This window comes from Ranitomeya variabilis, chromosome 2, assembly GCF_051348905.1.
Source record: "Ranitomeya variabilis isolate aRanVar5 chromosome 2, aRanVar5.hap1, whole genome shotgun sequence".
Classification (NCBI taxonomy): domain Eukaryota; kingdom Metazoa; phylum Chordata; class Amphibia; order Anura; family Dendrobatidae; genus Ranitomeya; species Ranitomeya variabilis.
In genome coordinates this window covers 148553852-148568363 of record NC_135233.1, presented here as the reverse complement: position 1 = coordinate 148568363, position 14512 = coordinate 148553852, and the positions used below count along the sequence as shown (strand labels likewise).

The window sequence follows — 14512 nt, the reverse complement described above, 5'->3', positions numbered from 1 at the left end:
CCCACTCCGCTATCACTAGGCTCTACTAGGTCAATGTGCCTGCTTCCTAATCTGGCTCTGCTGTTCCAATGTGCTATCCGCACACTTAGCTCTGCTACACCAAGGTACCGTACTTGTTCGCTAACCAAACTCTGCTGTTCCAAAGTGCCAGTCCGCATACCCTGATCCGCAGTTCCACATGGTTCCATGTGCCATTTGGTTTTCCTGCTCTGCTGTATCTCTGCACCAATGTCCAAGCTATCTATTAAGATGTATGGCTTAGCGAATCCACCTCACTAGATGAGGCATAACAATATTATTCTCACCCAAGAAACAATATTCTTATCAAGATTCTCTTTTGCGATATACTGGGATATGCAGTGCAAATAGGGGCAGAACTGTAACTATAGAGCCTGCTATGAGGCCCACCATTGTATGGGAGCCTGCGATTCCAGGCAGGTAAGACAAGCAGATGTGCGCACGTCACTGCCCGCTCCTCCTTCAGTGCTGTACGCTATCAAACGTCCCCACTCATCACTGCTGTGCACAAGTGCTGTCATGTTTGGCAGCATTGCAGGTGGGCCTGGGAATGATGAGCAGGGAGAGGTTTATGTGAGAATGGCCAGGGCTTAAAGAGGGCCTGATATTGCCACCCTAAATATCGGGGCAGGTGGGTTGTTAGACAGGGCAGCACAACAAGATGGCATAGCGATAATGAGCAGTAAGGGTGGGGGATGTCATTCAAAAGTTGGGGGAGATGGGCCCATTCAAAAGTTTTATGGAGCAGTGGTTCTTCTACTTATGACCCTCTCCCTGTCAAATATAAATTGTACAGAAGCTATACTATGTTGAGTTTTGGAAGAGTGTGCAAAGCAGTCATCAAAGCAAAAGGTGGCTACTTTGAAGAACCTAGAATATAAGACATAATTTCAGTTGTTTCACACTTTTTTGTTAAGTATATAATTCCACATGTGTTAATTCATAGTTTTGATGCCTTCAGTGTGAATGTACAATTTTCATAGTCATGAAAATACAGGAAAATCTTTAAATGAGAAGGTGTGTCCAAACTTTTGGTCTGTACTGTATATATATATATATATATATATATATATATATATATATATATATATTCTATCTATATTATTCTAACCTGTCAGTGTGATTATACTGTACACCACTTTTAATCTATCTATCTATCTATCTATCTATCTATCTATCTATCTATCTATCTATCCATCTGTGTATGTTTTGAAGAATATTTCATTTGAAAACGATGTGTAAATGACATAGAGAATTGCTGTATGTAAAAGCTCATGTTAAAATCACATTGCAATTGGATAGCAATCGCACTGCATTCTGATATAAATTGGATGCTAGGAGTGAAAAATAAGATTGTACTCGCATACAAAACGCATTACACTTGTCTGACTCTCCTGCATCAAAACCGGACAATTTTAAAATCGCTAGTGTTAGGAGTCGAGTTTCCTCTGCTGCACAGGGGGAATCTCGATCCGTGTCTGCTGCGGTCTCCCATTCTCCATCGGCCGCAGTGGAGCCTGCTGAGCGGAGACGTCGGTCCCAGTGTCTCACTAAGACTGATACTGTGCAAAGGGTTACTGCTGCCTCTCCAGGCTCTGCTATTGTACCCTGCACTGATCTGCGGCGAGCAGGCTTTTCTGCGACTAAGTCCTGCTTTGCACACACTGAGCATGCCCAGGGTAAGATCTCTCAGTGGAGATCGAGGGTCACATGCTCAGGTACTGCAGCCAAATCTATTGGTCCTTCTAGGAAGGTCCTGTACGTGCTGCAGCTATTTAAGGCTCGCATGGCCGCATGGCCATGCGCTAGTATCTTCCTAAGTTATGTGCTTTGCGCCAGTGTGGTCATGTGTTTGTGTGTGTTCAGGGACCCGGCTGAAATAAGCCCCTAGAATGCTGGCACCTCCGGCGAGGAGATTGTGTTTGTGTGTATTCAGGGCCTGGCTGTAATAAGCCCTTAGAATGCTGGCACCTCTGGCGAGGAGTGTTGTGTGCATGCATGACCACTGACTGCTCTCATCTGGGTAGTTAGCCTGTGCCTCTGTGAAAGTCTAACAGGCCACAGAGCTTTGCTTTCTCGGCCGCTCTGTGAAGCTAACAGAGCTGGTTCATAACGCCATATAGTGCTAGTAATTACTTAGCAGCAGGTTCTTTCCTGCACGGTGGATCCCGGGTTGCGAACGCACCAATCCCATCTAATAAATATATTCGGTGCGTTCCGCCAACCCTAACAGCTAGTGTGACTCCAGCCTTAAGGCTATGTTCCCACAATGAGTTTTTGATGTTGCAGATTTTATGCACCATTTCAGCCCTTATTTAGTAAATTAGGTTATTTGCGTTTTTTTCATGCATTTTTGAGTGCATTATGTCACATGTGTTTTTATTGCGTTTATGAAGCATTTTTTTGTCTCTTGTTGATATGTCATGTTTAACCCCTCAACAACTGCTGATATGCCTTTTAACGGCGGCAGTTAAGGGTACTTATTCCTCAGTCAATTTTTAACTGTGCTGAGAAATAAGGGCATAGCTCCCCCCAGGGATAGCTGAGACCCTGGAGAATATGATCAAGGCCGTCTTTTTAACGTTCCGTGTCACGTGATTGCCGTTGTTCACCGAATAACGGCAATCACAAAAAAAGTCTTATTTAACATTAATTTATTTCTCCTCTGATATGATCTAACATATCAGAGAAGAGAGAAATGGGGTCCCCCAACCCCCACCGATACCTCCGCCATCCCGCCGGTTCCTCCCAATCCATCAATCAGTTGTCCGTGTCATCTTCCTTGAAAATATAAGTTGACACATGTACAGTGCGCCTGGCGAGATCTGCTGGCTAGTACCTGGCAACAATAGCAAATTCTTCCTATTGGTTCTTATTATTCACTGTGATAGACCCTATCAAAATGAAAAAAATAGTAAATCAAATCCCCCTTTGTCACCCCCTTAGATAAAAATCATAAAGTTAGTTTTTTTTTATTTTTCCAATTCTTTGCAGTTAGGGTTGAGGTTCGGGTTTGGGTTAGTGTTAGAGTTGGGGTTGTGTCACGGTTGGGGCTGCAGTTGTGTTAGGGTTGTGTTAGGGTTAGGTTTGTGTTAGGGTTGGAGTTTGGATTAGGGTTGTGTTAGAGTTAGAATTAGAATTGGGGTTTTTTCAAAAGTTAAAAAAAAATGCCTAAATATAATATGTCTAAGTTTAAATACAATATGAAGCCAGCCCCTTAATAACATTATGTCACTGTTCTATCTTACTGAATAACAACACTATCCCCCTTAGTAACATTAATTTCTCCATTGTGCCCTTTAATAAAATTAATATGTCACTGTGCCCCCTAACTTAAATTAATATGCCACTGTGTCTCCTTCATAAAGTGATTATGATACTGTGACCCTTATTACCATCCATATGCCATTGGACCCCTTAATACAATATGCCACTGTGCCCCTTTAATATAATTACTATGTCACGGTGCCCCTTAGTAAGACCGTTCACTAGTTTGAGCAGTTTAAACAGGCCACATCATGGAATAGTGACTGCAGAACTGGGTAAAACTTTTTTTTATTTTTTAAGTTATCCTCACCTCATTGCAGACATGCAGTAGGGAAAATAAGTATTTGATACACTGCTGATTTTGCAAGTTTTCCCACCTACAAGGAATGGAGAGGTCTGTAATTTGGTAATTTGTATCGTAGGTACGCTTCAACTGTGAGAGACAGAATCTAAAAATAAAACCCATAATATCACATTGTATGATTTTTAAATAAATAAAAAGCATGTTATTGCATGAAATAAGTACCGTATTTTTTGGCATATAAGACGCACCGTCCTATAAGACGCACCCCAAATTTGGGGTGAAAAATGCAGAAAAAAAGATTTTTTATAAGATGGGGGTCTGTCTTATTGTCCGAATTTAAGATCTCTTACCTGAGGGCAGGCAGTGGCAGAGCAGGGTCACAGGAGGCATGGTGGTGGCAGAGGTGAGGTGATGCTGAGGTGCGGTGGGCGGAACGGCGTGCACCTGAGCAGGGTCCCATCCTGCTTAGGTGGGTGACGCCATGGCCTGGTGTCCATGGGGAGGTTGCTGTGGCGGTGGCAGACGTGCGGTCACTTCCTCAGGTGGCAGCGGCCAGGGTCCCTTCCACATTTGAGGTGACGCCACAGCAGTAGTGAAGGAGAGCAGCAGAGCTGGGTGGTTTTCCTGGTGGCGGTGGGCTTACCGGCATTGTGGCGGCGACAGAGGTGCGGGCGATCTCCATCTGCGCACGCGTGGCCTCCCGTGGCCATTTTCCTGAAGCCCTGGGACGCAGAGTAGTGAATCTGCGCACGCGCGGCCTCAGCAAGATGGCCGCCGCCACCGGAAAATACCGTAACTCACCAGCGCTGCTGCTCTCCATCAATACCGGGCCGCGGATTCACCTCAAATATGGATGGGACCTGCTCACGCCATACAGCTCACCGTGCCACATCATGCCCGCACCTCTGTCGCCGCCACAATGCCGGTAAGCCTGCGCTCCGAATAAAAGACGCACCCCCCATTTTCCTCACAATTTTTTTGGGGAAAAAGTGCGTCTTATATGCCAAAAAATACGGTATAACCTACCAACCAGCAAGAATTCTGGCTCTCACAGACCTTTTAGTTTTTCTTTAAGAAGCCCTCCTACTCTGCACTCATAGATGATGCATATTAAATGCACCTTTTTGAACTTGTTACCTGTCCACACACTCAGTCAATCACACTCCAACCTCTCCATCATGGCCAAGACTAAAGAGCTGTCTAAGGACACAATTGTACACCTGCATAATGCTTTGATGAGCTACAGGAATGTGGGCAAGCAGCTTGGTGAGAAGGCAACAACTGTTGGTGCAATTATAAGAAAATGGAAGACTCACAAGATGACTGTCAATCTTAATTTGTCTGGGCTCCATGCAAGATCTCGCCTCGTGGGGAAAGGTTCTGATACAGATCAGGAATCAGGCCAGAACTACACAGGAGGACCTGGTCAATGAGCTGAAGAGAGGTGGGACCCAGTCTCAAACATTACATTATGCTGTCATGGATTAAAATCCTGCAAAATCCTGCAGGGCATGCAAGTTCCCCCTGCTCACATTAGAACATATCTAGGTCCATTTGAGGTTTGCTAATGACCATCTGGATGAACCAGAGAAGGCATGGGAGAAGGTCATGAGGTCAGATGAGACTAAAATAGAATTTTTGGGTATCAACTCATCTCAAAGTGTTTGGAGAAAGAAGAAGGATGATTTCAACCACAAGAACACCATCCCAACAGTGAGACATGGTGGCGGAAACATCATACTTTGGGGATGCTTTTCTGCAAAAGGGACAGGACGACTGCTCCATATTTAACCCCTTCATGACCCAGCCTATTTTGGCCTTAATGACCTTGCCGTTTTTTGCAATTCTGACCAGTGTCCCTTTATGAGGTAATAACTCGGGAACGCTTCAACGGATTGTAGCGATTCTGAGATTGTTTTTTCGGGACATATTGGGCTTCATGTTAGTGGTAAATTTAGGTCGATAATTTCTGCGTTTATTTGTGAAAAAAATGGAAATTTGGCGAAAATTTTGAAAATTTTGCAATTTTCACATTTTGAATTTTCATTCTGTTAAACCAGAGAGTTATGTGACACAAAATAGTTAATAAATAACATTTACCACATGTTTACTTTACATCAGCACAATTATGGAAACAACATTTTTTTTTGCTAGGAAGTTATAAGGGTTAAAATTTGACCAGTGATTTCTCATTTTTACAACAAAATTTACAAAACCATTTTTTTTAGGGACCACCTCACATTTGAAGTCAATTTGAGGGTTCTATATGGCTGAAAATACCCAAAAGTGACACCATTCTAAAAACTGCACCCCTCAAGGTGCTCAAAACCACATTCAAGAAGTTTATTAACCCTTCAGGTGTTTCACAGCAGCAGAAGCAACATGGAAGGAAAAAATGAACATTTAACTTTTTAGTCACAAAAATGATCTTTTAGCAACAATTTTTTTATTTTCCCAAGGGTAAAAGGAGAAACTGGACCACGAACGTTGTTGTCCAATTTGTTCTGAGTACGCTGATACCTCATATGTGGGGGTAAACCACTGTTTGGGCGCACGGCAGAACTCGGAAGGGAAGGAGCGCCATTTGACTTTTTGAATGAAAAATTGGCTCCAATCTTTAGCGGACACCATGTCGCGTTTGGAGAGCCCCCGTGTGCCTAAACATTGGAGCTCCCCCACAAGTGACCCCATTTTGGAAACTAGACCCCCCAAGGAACTTATCTAGAAGCATAGTGAGCACTTTAAACCCCCAGGTGCTTCACAAATTGATCCGTAAAAATGAAAAAGTACTTTTTTTTCACAAAAAAAATATTTTAGCCTCAATTTTTTAATTTTCACATGGGCAACAGGATAAAATGGATCCTAAAATTTGTTGGGCAATTTCTCCTGAGTACACTGATACCTCACATGTGGGGGTAAACCACTGTTTGGGCACATGGTAAGTCTCGGAAGGGAAGGAGCGCAATTTGACTTTTTGAATGAAAAATTATCTCCATCGTTAGCGGACACCATGTCGCGTTTGGAGAGCCCCTGTGTGACTAAACATTGGAGCTTCCCCACAAGTGACCCCATTTTGGAAAGGAGACCCCCCAAGGAACTTATCTAGATGCATAGTGAGCACTTTAAACCCTCAGGTGCTTCACAAATTGATCCGTAAAAATGAAAAAGTACTTTTTTTTCACAAAAAAATTCTTTTAGCCTCAATTTTTTAATTTTCACATGGGCAACAGGATAAAATGGATCCTAAAATTTGTTGGGCAATTTCTCCTGAGTACGCCGATACCTCATATGTGGGGGTAAACCACTGTTTGGGTGCATGGCAAGGCTCGGAAGGGAAGGCGCGCCATTTGACTTTTTGAATGGAAAAGTAGCTCCAATCGTTAGCGGACACCATGTCGCGTTTGGAGAGCCCCTGTGTGCCTAAACATTGGAGCTCCCCCACAAGTGACCCCATTTTGGAAACTAGACCCCCCAAGGAACTTATCTAGATGCATAGTGAGCACTTTAAACCAACAAGTGCTTCACAGAAGTTTATAACGCAGAGCCGTGAAAATAAAAAATAATTTTTCTTTCCTCAAAAATGATTTTTAGCCCAGAATTTTTTATTTTCCCAAGGGTAACAGGAGAAATTGGACCCCAAATGTTGTTGTCCAGTTTGTCCTGAGTACGATGATACCCCATATGTGGGGGTAAACCACTGTTTGGGTGCACGGCAGGGCTTGGAAGGGAAGGCACGCCATTTGGCTTTTTGAATGGAAAATTAGCTCCAATCATTAGCGGACACCATGTCGCGTTTGGAGAGCCCCTGTGTGCCTAAACATTGGAGCTTCCCAATAAGTGACCCCATTTTGGAAACTAGACCTCCCAAGGAACTAATCTAGATGTGTGGTGAGCACTTTGAACCCCCAAGTGCTTCACAGAAGTTTATAACGCAGAGCCATGAAAATAAAAAATATTTTTTCTTTTCTCAAAAAATTTTTTTTAGCCCTGAATTTTTTATTTTCCCAAGGGTAACAGGGGAAATTTGACCCCAATAGTTGTTGTCCAGTTTCTCCTGAGTACGCTGATACTCCATATGTGGGGGTAAACCACTGCTTGGGCACACGTCGGGGTTCAGAAGGGAAGTAGTGACGTTTTGAAATGCAGACTTTGATGGAATGCTCTGCGGGCGTCACGTTGCGTTTGCAGAGCCCCTGATGTGCCTAAACAGTAGAAACCCCCAACAAGTGACCCCATTTTGGAAACTAGACCCCCAAATGAACTTATCTAGATGTGTGGTGAGCACTTTGAACCCCTAAGTGCTTCACAGAAGTTTATAACGCAGAGCCGTGAAAATAATAAATACGTTTTCTTTCCTCAAAAAAATTTTTTTTAGCCCTGATTTTTTTATTTTCCCAAGGGTAACAGGAGAAATTTGACCCCAAGATTTGTTGTCCAGTTTCTCCTGAGTATGCTGATACCCCATATGTGGGGGTAAACCACTGTTTGGGCACATGCCGGGGCTTGGAAGTGAAGTAGTGATGTTTTGAAATGCAGACTTTGATGGAATGCTCTGCGGGCATCACGTTGCGTTTGCAGAGCCCCTGATGTGCCTAAACAGTAGAAACCCCCCACAAGTGACCCCATTTTGGAAACTAAACCCCCAAGGGAACTTATCTAGATGTGTGGTGAGCACTTTGAACCTCTAAGTGCTTCACAGAAGTTTATAACGCAGAGCCGTGAAAATAATAAATACGTTTTCTTTCCTCAAAAAAATTTTTTTTGCCCTGATTTTTTTTATTTTCCCAAGGGTAACAGGAGAAATTTGACCCCAAGAGTTGTTGTCCAGTTTCTCCTGAGTACGGTGATACCCCATATGTGGGGGTAAACCACTGTTTGGGCACATGCCGGAGCTCGGAAGTGAAGTAGTGACGTTTTGAAATGCAGACTTTGATGGAATGCTCTGCGGGCATCACGTTGCGTTTGCAGAGCCCCTGATGTGCCTAAACAGTAGAAACTCCCCACAAGTGACCCCATTTTGGAAACTAAACCCCCAAGGGAACTTATCTAGATGTGTGTTTAGCACTTTGAACCCCCAAGTGCTTCACAGAAGTTTATAACGCAGAGCCGTGAAAATAAAAAATCATTTTTCTTTCCTCAAAAATAATTTTTTAGCCCGCAATTTTTTATTTTCCCAAGGGTTACAGGAGAAATTGGACCCCAAAAGTTGTTGATCAGTTTCTCCTGAGTACGCTGGTACCCCATATGTGGGGGTAAAGCACTGTTTGGGCACACGTCGGGGCTCGGAAGGGAGAGAGCACTATTTTACTTTTTCAACGCAAGATTGGCTGGAATCAATGGTGGCGCCGTGTCGCGTTTGGAGACCCCCTGATGTGCCTAAAAAGTGGAAACCCCTCAATTCTAACTCCAACACTAACCCCAACACACCCCTAACTCTAATCCCAACCCTAACCACAACCCTAACCCCAACACACCCCTAACCCTAGTCTTACCCCTAATTCCAACCCTAAGGCTATGTGCTCACGTTGCGGATTTGTGTGGATTTTTCTGCAGTTTTTGAAAAATCTGCAGGTAAAACGCACTGCGCTTTACCTGCGGATTTACCGCGGATTTCCAGTGTTTTTTGTGTGGATTTCACTTGCGGATTCCTATTATGGAGCAGGTGTAAAACGCTGCGGAATTGCACAAAGAATTGACATGCTGCGGAAAATACAACGCAGCGTTTCCGCGCTGTATTTTCCGCACCATGGGCACAGCGGATTTGGTTTTCCATAGGTTTACGTGGTACTGTAAACGTGATGGAAAACTGATACGAATCCGCAGCGACCAATCCGCTGCGGATCCGGAGCCAAATCCGCACCGTGTGCACATAGCCTAATTCTAACCCTAATTCTAACCCTAAGTGCAACCCTAGCCCTAAGTGCAACCCTAGCCCTAAGTGCAACCCTAAGTGCAACCCTAGCCCTAAGTGCAACCCTAAGTGCAACCCTAGCCCTAAGTGCAACCCTAAGTGCAACCCTAAGTGCAACCCTAAGTGCAACCCTAGCCCTAAGTGCAACCCTAAGTGCAACCCTAAGTGCAACCCTAAGTGCAACCCTAAGTGCAACCCTAGCCCTAAGTGCAACCCTAAGTGCAACCCTAAGTGCAACCCTAGCCCTAAGTGCAACCCTAAGTGCAACCCTAAGTGCAACCCTAAGTGCAACCCTAGCCCTAAGTGCAACCCTAGCCCTAAGTGCAACCCTAAGTGCAACCCTAAGTGCAACCCTAGCCCTAAGTGCAACCCTAAGTGCAATCCTAAGTGCAACCCTAGCCCTAAGTGCAACCCTAAGTGCAACCCTAAGTGCAACCCTAGCCCTAAGTGCAACCCTAAGTGCAACCCTAAGTGCAACCCTAGCCCTAAGTGCAACCCTAGCCCTAAGTGCAACCCTAAGTGCAACCCTAAGTGCAACCCTAAGTGCAACCCTAGCCCTAAGTGCAACCCTAAGTGCAACCCTAAGTGCAACCCTAGCCCTAAGTGCAACCCTAAGTGCAACCCTAAGTGCAACCCTAGCCCTAAGTGCAACCCTAGCCCTAAGTGCAACCCTAAGTGCAACCCTAAGTGCAACCCTAAGTGCAACCCTAAGTGCAACCCTACCCCTAACCCTAACCCTACCCCTAACCCTAACCGTACCCCTAACCCTACCCCTAACCCTAACCCTAATGGAAAAACTAAAATAATTATATTTTCTGTATTTTATTATTATCCCTACCTATGGGGGTGATAAAGGGGGTGATTTATTTACTATTTTTTTTATTTTGATCGCTGTGATAGAACTTATCACAGCGACCAAAATGTGCAGGAACGAATCTGCCGGCTGTCAGATTCGGCGGGCGTACTGCTCATGCGCCCGCCATTTTCCAAGATGGCGGCGCCCATGAAGCAGACGGCCGGACACCGGGAGGGACATCGGAGCTAGGTAAGTATGGGGGGGTGGGACCGGAACACGGGGGGGGGGATCGGAGGACCTGGGGAGCGGACAGGAGGACCGGGGGAGCCGACAGGAGGGAGGAGGGGAGCGGAACGGACATCGGGGCAAAAAGGACGACTGGGGGGGCGATCGGTGGGCTGGGGTGGGGGCAGATCGGGGTCTCCAGCCATGGCAGATGCTATTGCAGCATCGGCCATGGCTGGATTGTAATATTTCACCATTTTCATAGGTGAAATATTACAAATCGCTCTGATTGGCAGTTTCACTTTCAACAGCCAATCAGAGCGATCGTAGCCACGGGGGGGTTAAGCCACCCCCCTGGGCTGAAGTACCACTCCCCCTCTCCCTGCAGATCGGGTAAAATAGGAGTTAACCCCTTCACCCGATCTGCAGGGACGCGATCATTCTGTGACACAGCATATGCGTCACAGGTCGGGAAGGCACCGACTTTCATGACGCATACGCTGTGTCACAGGTCGGGAAGGGGTTAAGGAAGGAAGAATGGGGTCATGCATTGCCAGATTTTGGCCAACAACCTCCTTCCTTCAGTAAGAACATTAAAGATGGGTCTTCTAGCATGACAATGACCCAAAATACACAGCCAGGACAACTAAGTAGTGGCTCTGTAAGAAGCATTTCAAGGTCCTGGAGAGGCCTAGCCAGTCTCCAGATCTGACCCCAATAGAAAATCTTTGGAGGGAGATGAAACTCAATGTTGCCGAGCAACAGCCCCAAAACATGAAATATCTGGAGAAGATCTGTATGGAGGAGTAGGCAAAAATCCCTGCTGCAGTGTGTGCAAACTTCGTCAAGAACTGTAGGAAACATCTGACCTCTGTAATTCCAAACAAAGGTTTCTGTATCAAATATTAAGTTCTGTTTTTCTATTGTATCAAATACTTATTTCATGCAATAAAATGCAACTTTTATTATGTAAAAATCATATAATGTGATTTTCTGGATTCTTTTTAGATTCTGTCTCTCACAATTGAAGTGTCCCTACGATAAAAATTAGACCTTTCCATTCTTTGTGGGTGGGAAAACTTGCAAAATCGGCAGTGTGTCAATTACTTATTTTCCCCACTGTATTTGCTTTTAGAATTTAGGGTATCATTTATGTTATAGTTCAGAAATGTATTCCTGGGGACATATATTTCTTCTGCATGAGGTTGACCTATAATAAGCAGCCAGCATTATGCAGGGGAGAAAAGATCCTGCCCTCCTGTCCTCACTGATCTCTGCAGTGTCTGTGTAGAGATACAGCACAACTGAGCTACTTATCATGACAAACCTTTCCAGGTTTCATCTCACAGTGCTCTCATCTTTGTGCTAATTTGTGAATATTTAAAAGTTTATATGGAGTTTATTATACTTATCAGTTTGTCAGATGGTTTATACAGAAATGGACAATGTTATTTTTCACCTGTAATCCCACTGACTATATCATGCCAATGCTATAAAAATGTATGAGATTCTGTAATATGATGCATAATTGGAATACAATGTTCTCAGACAACGATATAATGATGTTTCTATTGATGTAGATTTAAAAAAAAAAACAAGGACATAAAAGAAAACTAGCAAACTCTAAAAAATTCTACAAATTCTCCATTAACGATGTAGAAATACAATAAGAATATCACAAATCATATACCATGACCTAGTAGTTCTCTAGTTTCCATGGGAACATGTACCTTGTCAAGATTTGGCATAACAGTTTCCTCATCACCAAAGACAAATGGCACTGTACTACACAGGTGGATGTGGTGCCCTAAGGGTGAACTTGCAGTGAAGCGTAAGACATGACGCCTGCAATGAAGACAGATAAAAGTATTGTCTAATAAAGGATTTAAAGAACAATGTCACATAGAACAATCTAATAAAGATCTACTAAAATAACCTTTCATAAAAATAGTATGAAAATGACTTCTTAAATGGAAAACTAAGTTTTAATCTCTTGGCACTGAGACTCTTTGTGCCCTGGGCTCTCTGAATGTTTCTCAGCTCCTTCCTCCAGATCTTGAGTGACAGTTGTAGCATCGAATCAGGAGACTACGACAGCTCTAATTCGAGAGAAGAGGGGAGGGATTGGGAAGCATCTGGTGCAGAAACCCCAAGGAGGGACAGCCACTCGGCGCATGCACCAGCGGGATTAAAACTTGCATCTCTTGATCGATACTTGATCGATACTATGCACATCCATATTTTCAGCCCCTATTCTCATCCCCTATATAGAACTGACAACAATTATGAGGGATCAGAACTGCTAACAGAATCCCCCAAAACTTGCATAAACTTTTCTCCCTTGAGAGTAACTGAAATTCCATTAGGTCAGCCTCACCATCATTCCTTCACTTAGGAATGGCAATCTGATATTATCAGGATCAAATTATATATATAAATACAGTGCTCAGCATAATTGAGTACACCCTCTTTTAAAAGTAACATTTTCCAAAATTTTAACAAGACTGAATTTCATACAGTATTTTTAAAGTCATAATAAGATGAAAGTTAGATCAATAATAAAACTTTCATTACAAAATCTTCATTTTTACTCAAAAATGAATACACTTCACATAAAAAACTACTACAACTAGTATTTTATATGACCTCCATGATTTTTAAGGACAGCACCAATTCTAGGCCTGGAATGAACAAATTAGCGACATATTGCAACATCTAGCTTTTTGCATTCTTCAAGAACGATCTCTTGTAGATCCTGGATTCTGGATGGAGAGTGATACTCATCTTGTCGCTCAGCTCAGGAGACATACTTGGCCACTGAATCACTTTCACCCTGCTCTTCTTCATAAATGCAACAGTAGCTTCATGATACCATCATTAAATGAAGCTCCCCATCACCAGCAGCATTCCTGCAGCTCCACATAAGGACACTGCTGTGACCATATTTTATTGTAGACATCATACATTTAGAAAAAAAAATGCATGTCTACTAAGGGCACGGAGTGATGGTAGCATCTCCTCTTTCAATATAGAGCAGTACATCTGTGAATTCAAACCATCAATGAAATATAACTTTCCGAAACCAGCCTCACATAAAGATGCTAAAACCATCATGTTTCACTATAGGCATTATGGATTTTTCTACCAAAAGTTGAAAATTTAAAACTGCAATCAAATTAGTTGCTATGGACAATTGTGCATATGAAATCAGTGAGAATACAAACCCTGCAGGCAGGCTTATCATAGCAGCCTTGGTCACAAAAGTATGGAGTTTTAATATAACTGGTCCATTCAGGAGACTTTTCCAAGAAAACAGTTCTGCAGTTAATATGCCCCTCTGAGATCCAGCATCCTGCTTCACTGTAACGACACACAGACAAGATCTGCTAAAACAATAAACTCTACATGCAGCAGTGTAAAATGTCAGGCAGTTTTCTGAACTATACCAGCATGGTAGCGCTGCAGCATTTGGGATAAAAATCTAGCAACGCTATCCCCAATATTTGTTTTGTGTCCTTTTCTGTATAATAGTGAAAATGAACATTTTCAGAGATCACAGTCTGGGGGTGATCGCATGGTTAGTGTGATATTCATTATGTAAATTAGAGGGCAGATCAGTGAGGGCTCAGTGACCTGTCAGCAGTCTGCATTATGAATATCTAATCAGAGCGCCACATACACCACCACCGCCTTAGGGCACGATAATTTCATTAACTACAAACTGAAAATAAAGATTAAAGAACAACCATAAGATGGATTTCATCAACCCAGGGGTCATTTTAATCAGTATAACGGTGCCGACCTGACACTGTGTGTAGGTTACTATGCACAATCCTGCTGACAGGTTCCCTTTAAAGAAGAACTCCAATGAAGATTTTTTTTTATATATCTGTGTCTATGTAGTGTAGTGTGTATCTGTTAATGTACCGTATATACTCGAGTATAAGTCAAGGCACCTAATTTTGCCACGGAAAACTGGGTAAGCTTATTG

General features: G+C 43.3%; 1 protein-coding gene across 2 annotated transcripts in view; it reads right to left on the bottom strand.

Moving 5' to 3' along the window:
* The window catches only part of ADGB (androglobin), a 509594-nt gene that overhangs the window by 242708 nt on the left and 252374 nt on the right, over positions 1-14512 (bottom strand). For both annotated transcript variants that reach the window (XM_077283074.1, XM_077283075.1), the window contains exons 18-19: positions 13746-13881; positions 12252-12366 (exon numbers count right to left, since the gene is read on the bottom strand). In XM_077283074.1, coding sequence (XP_077139189.1) covers positions 12252-12366; positions 13746-13881 — 251 coding nt within the window. The remainder of the gene's footprint in view (positions 1-12251; positions 12367-13745; positions 13882-14512) is intronic.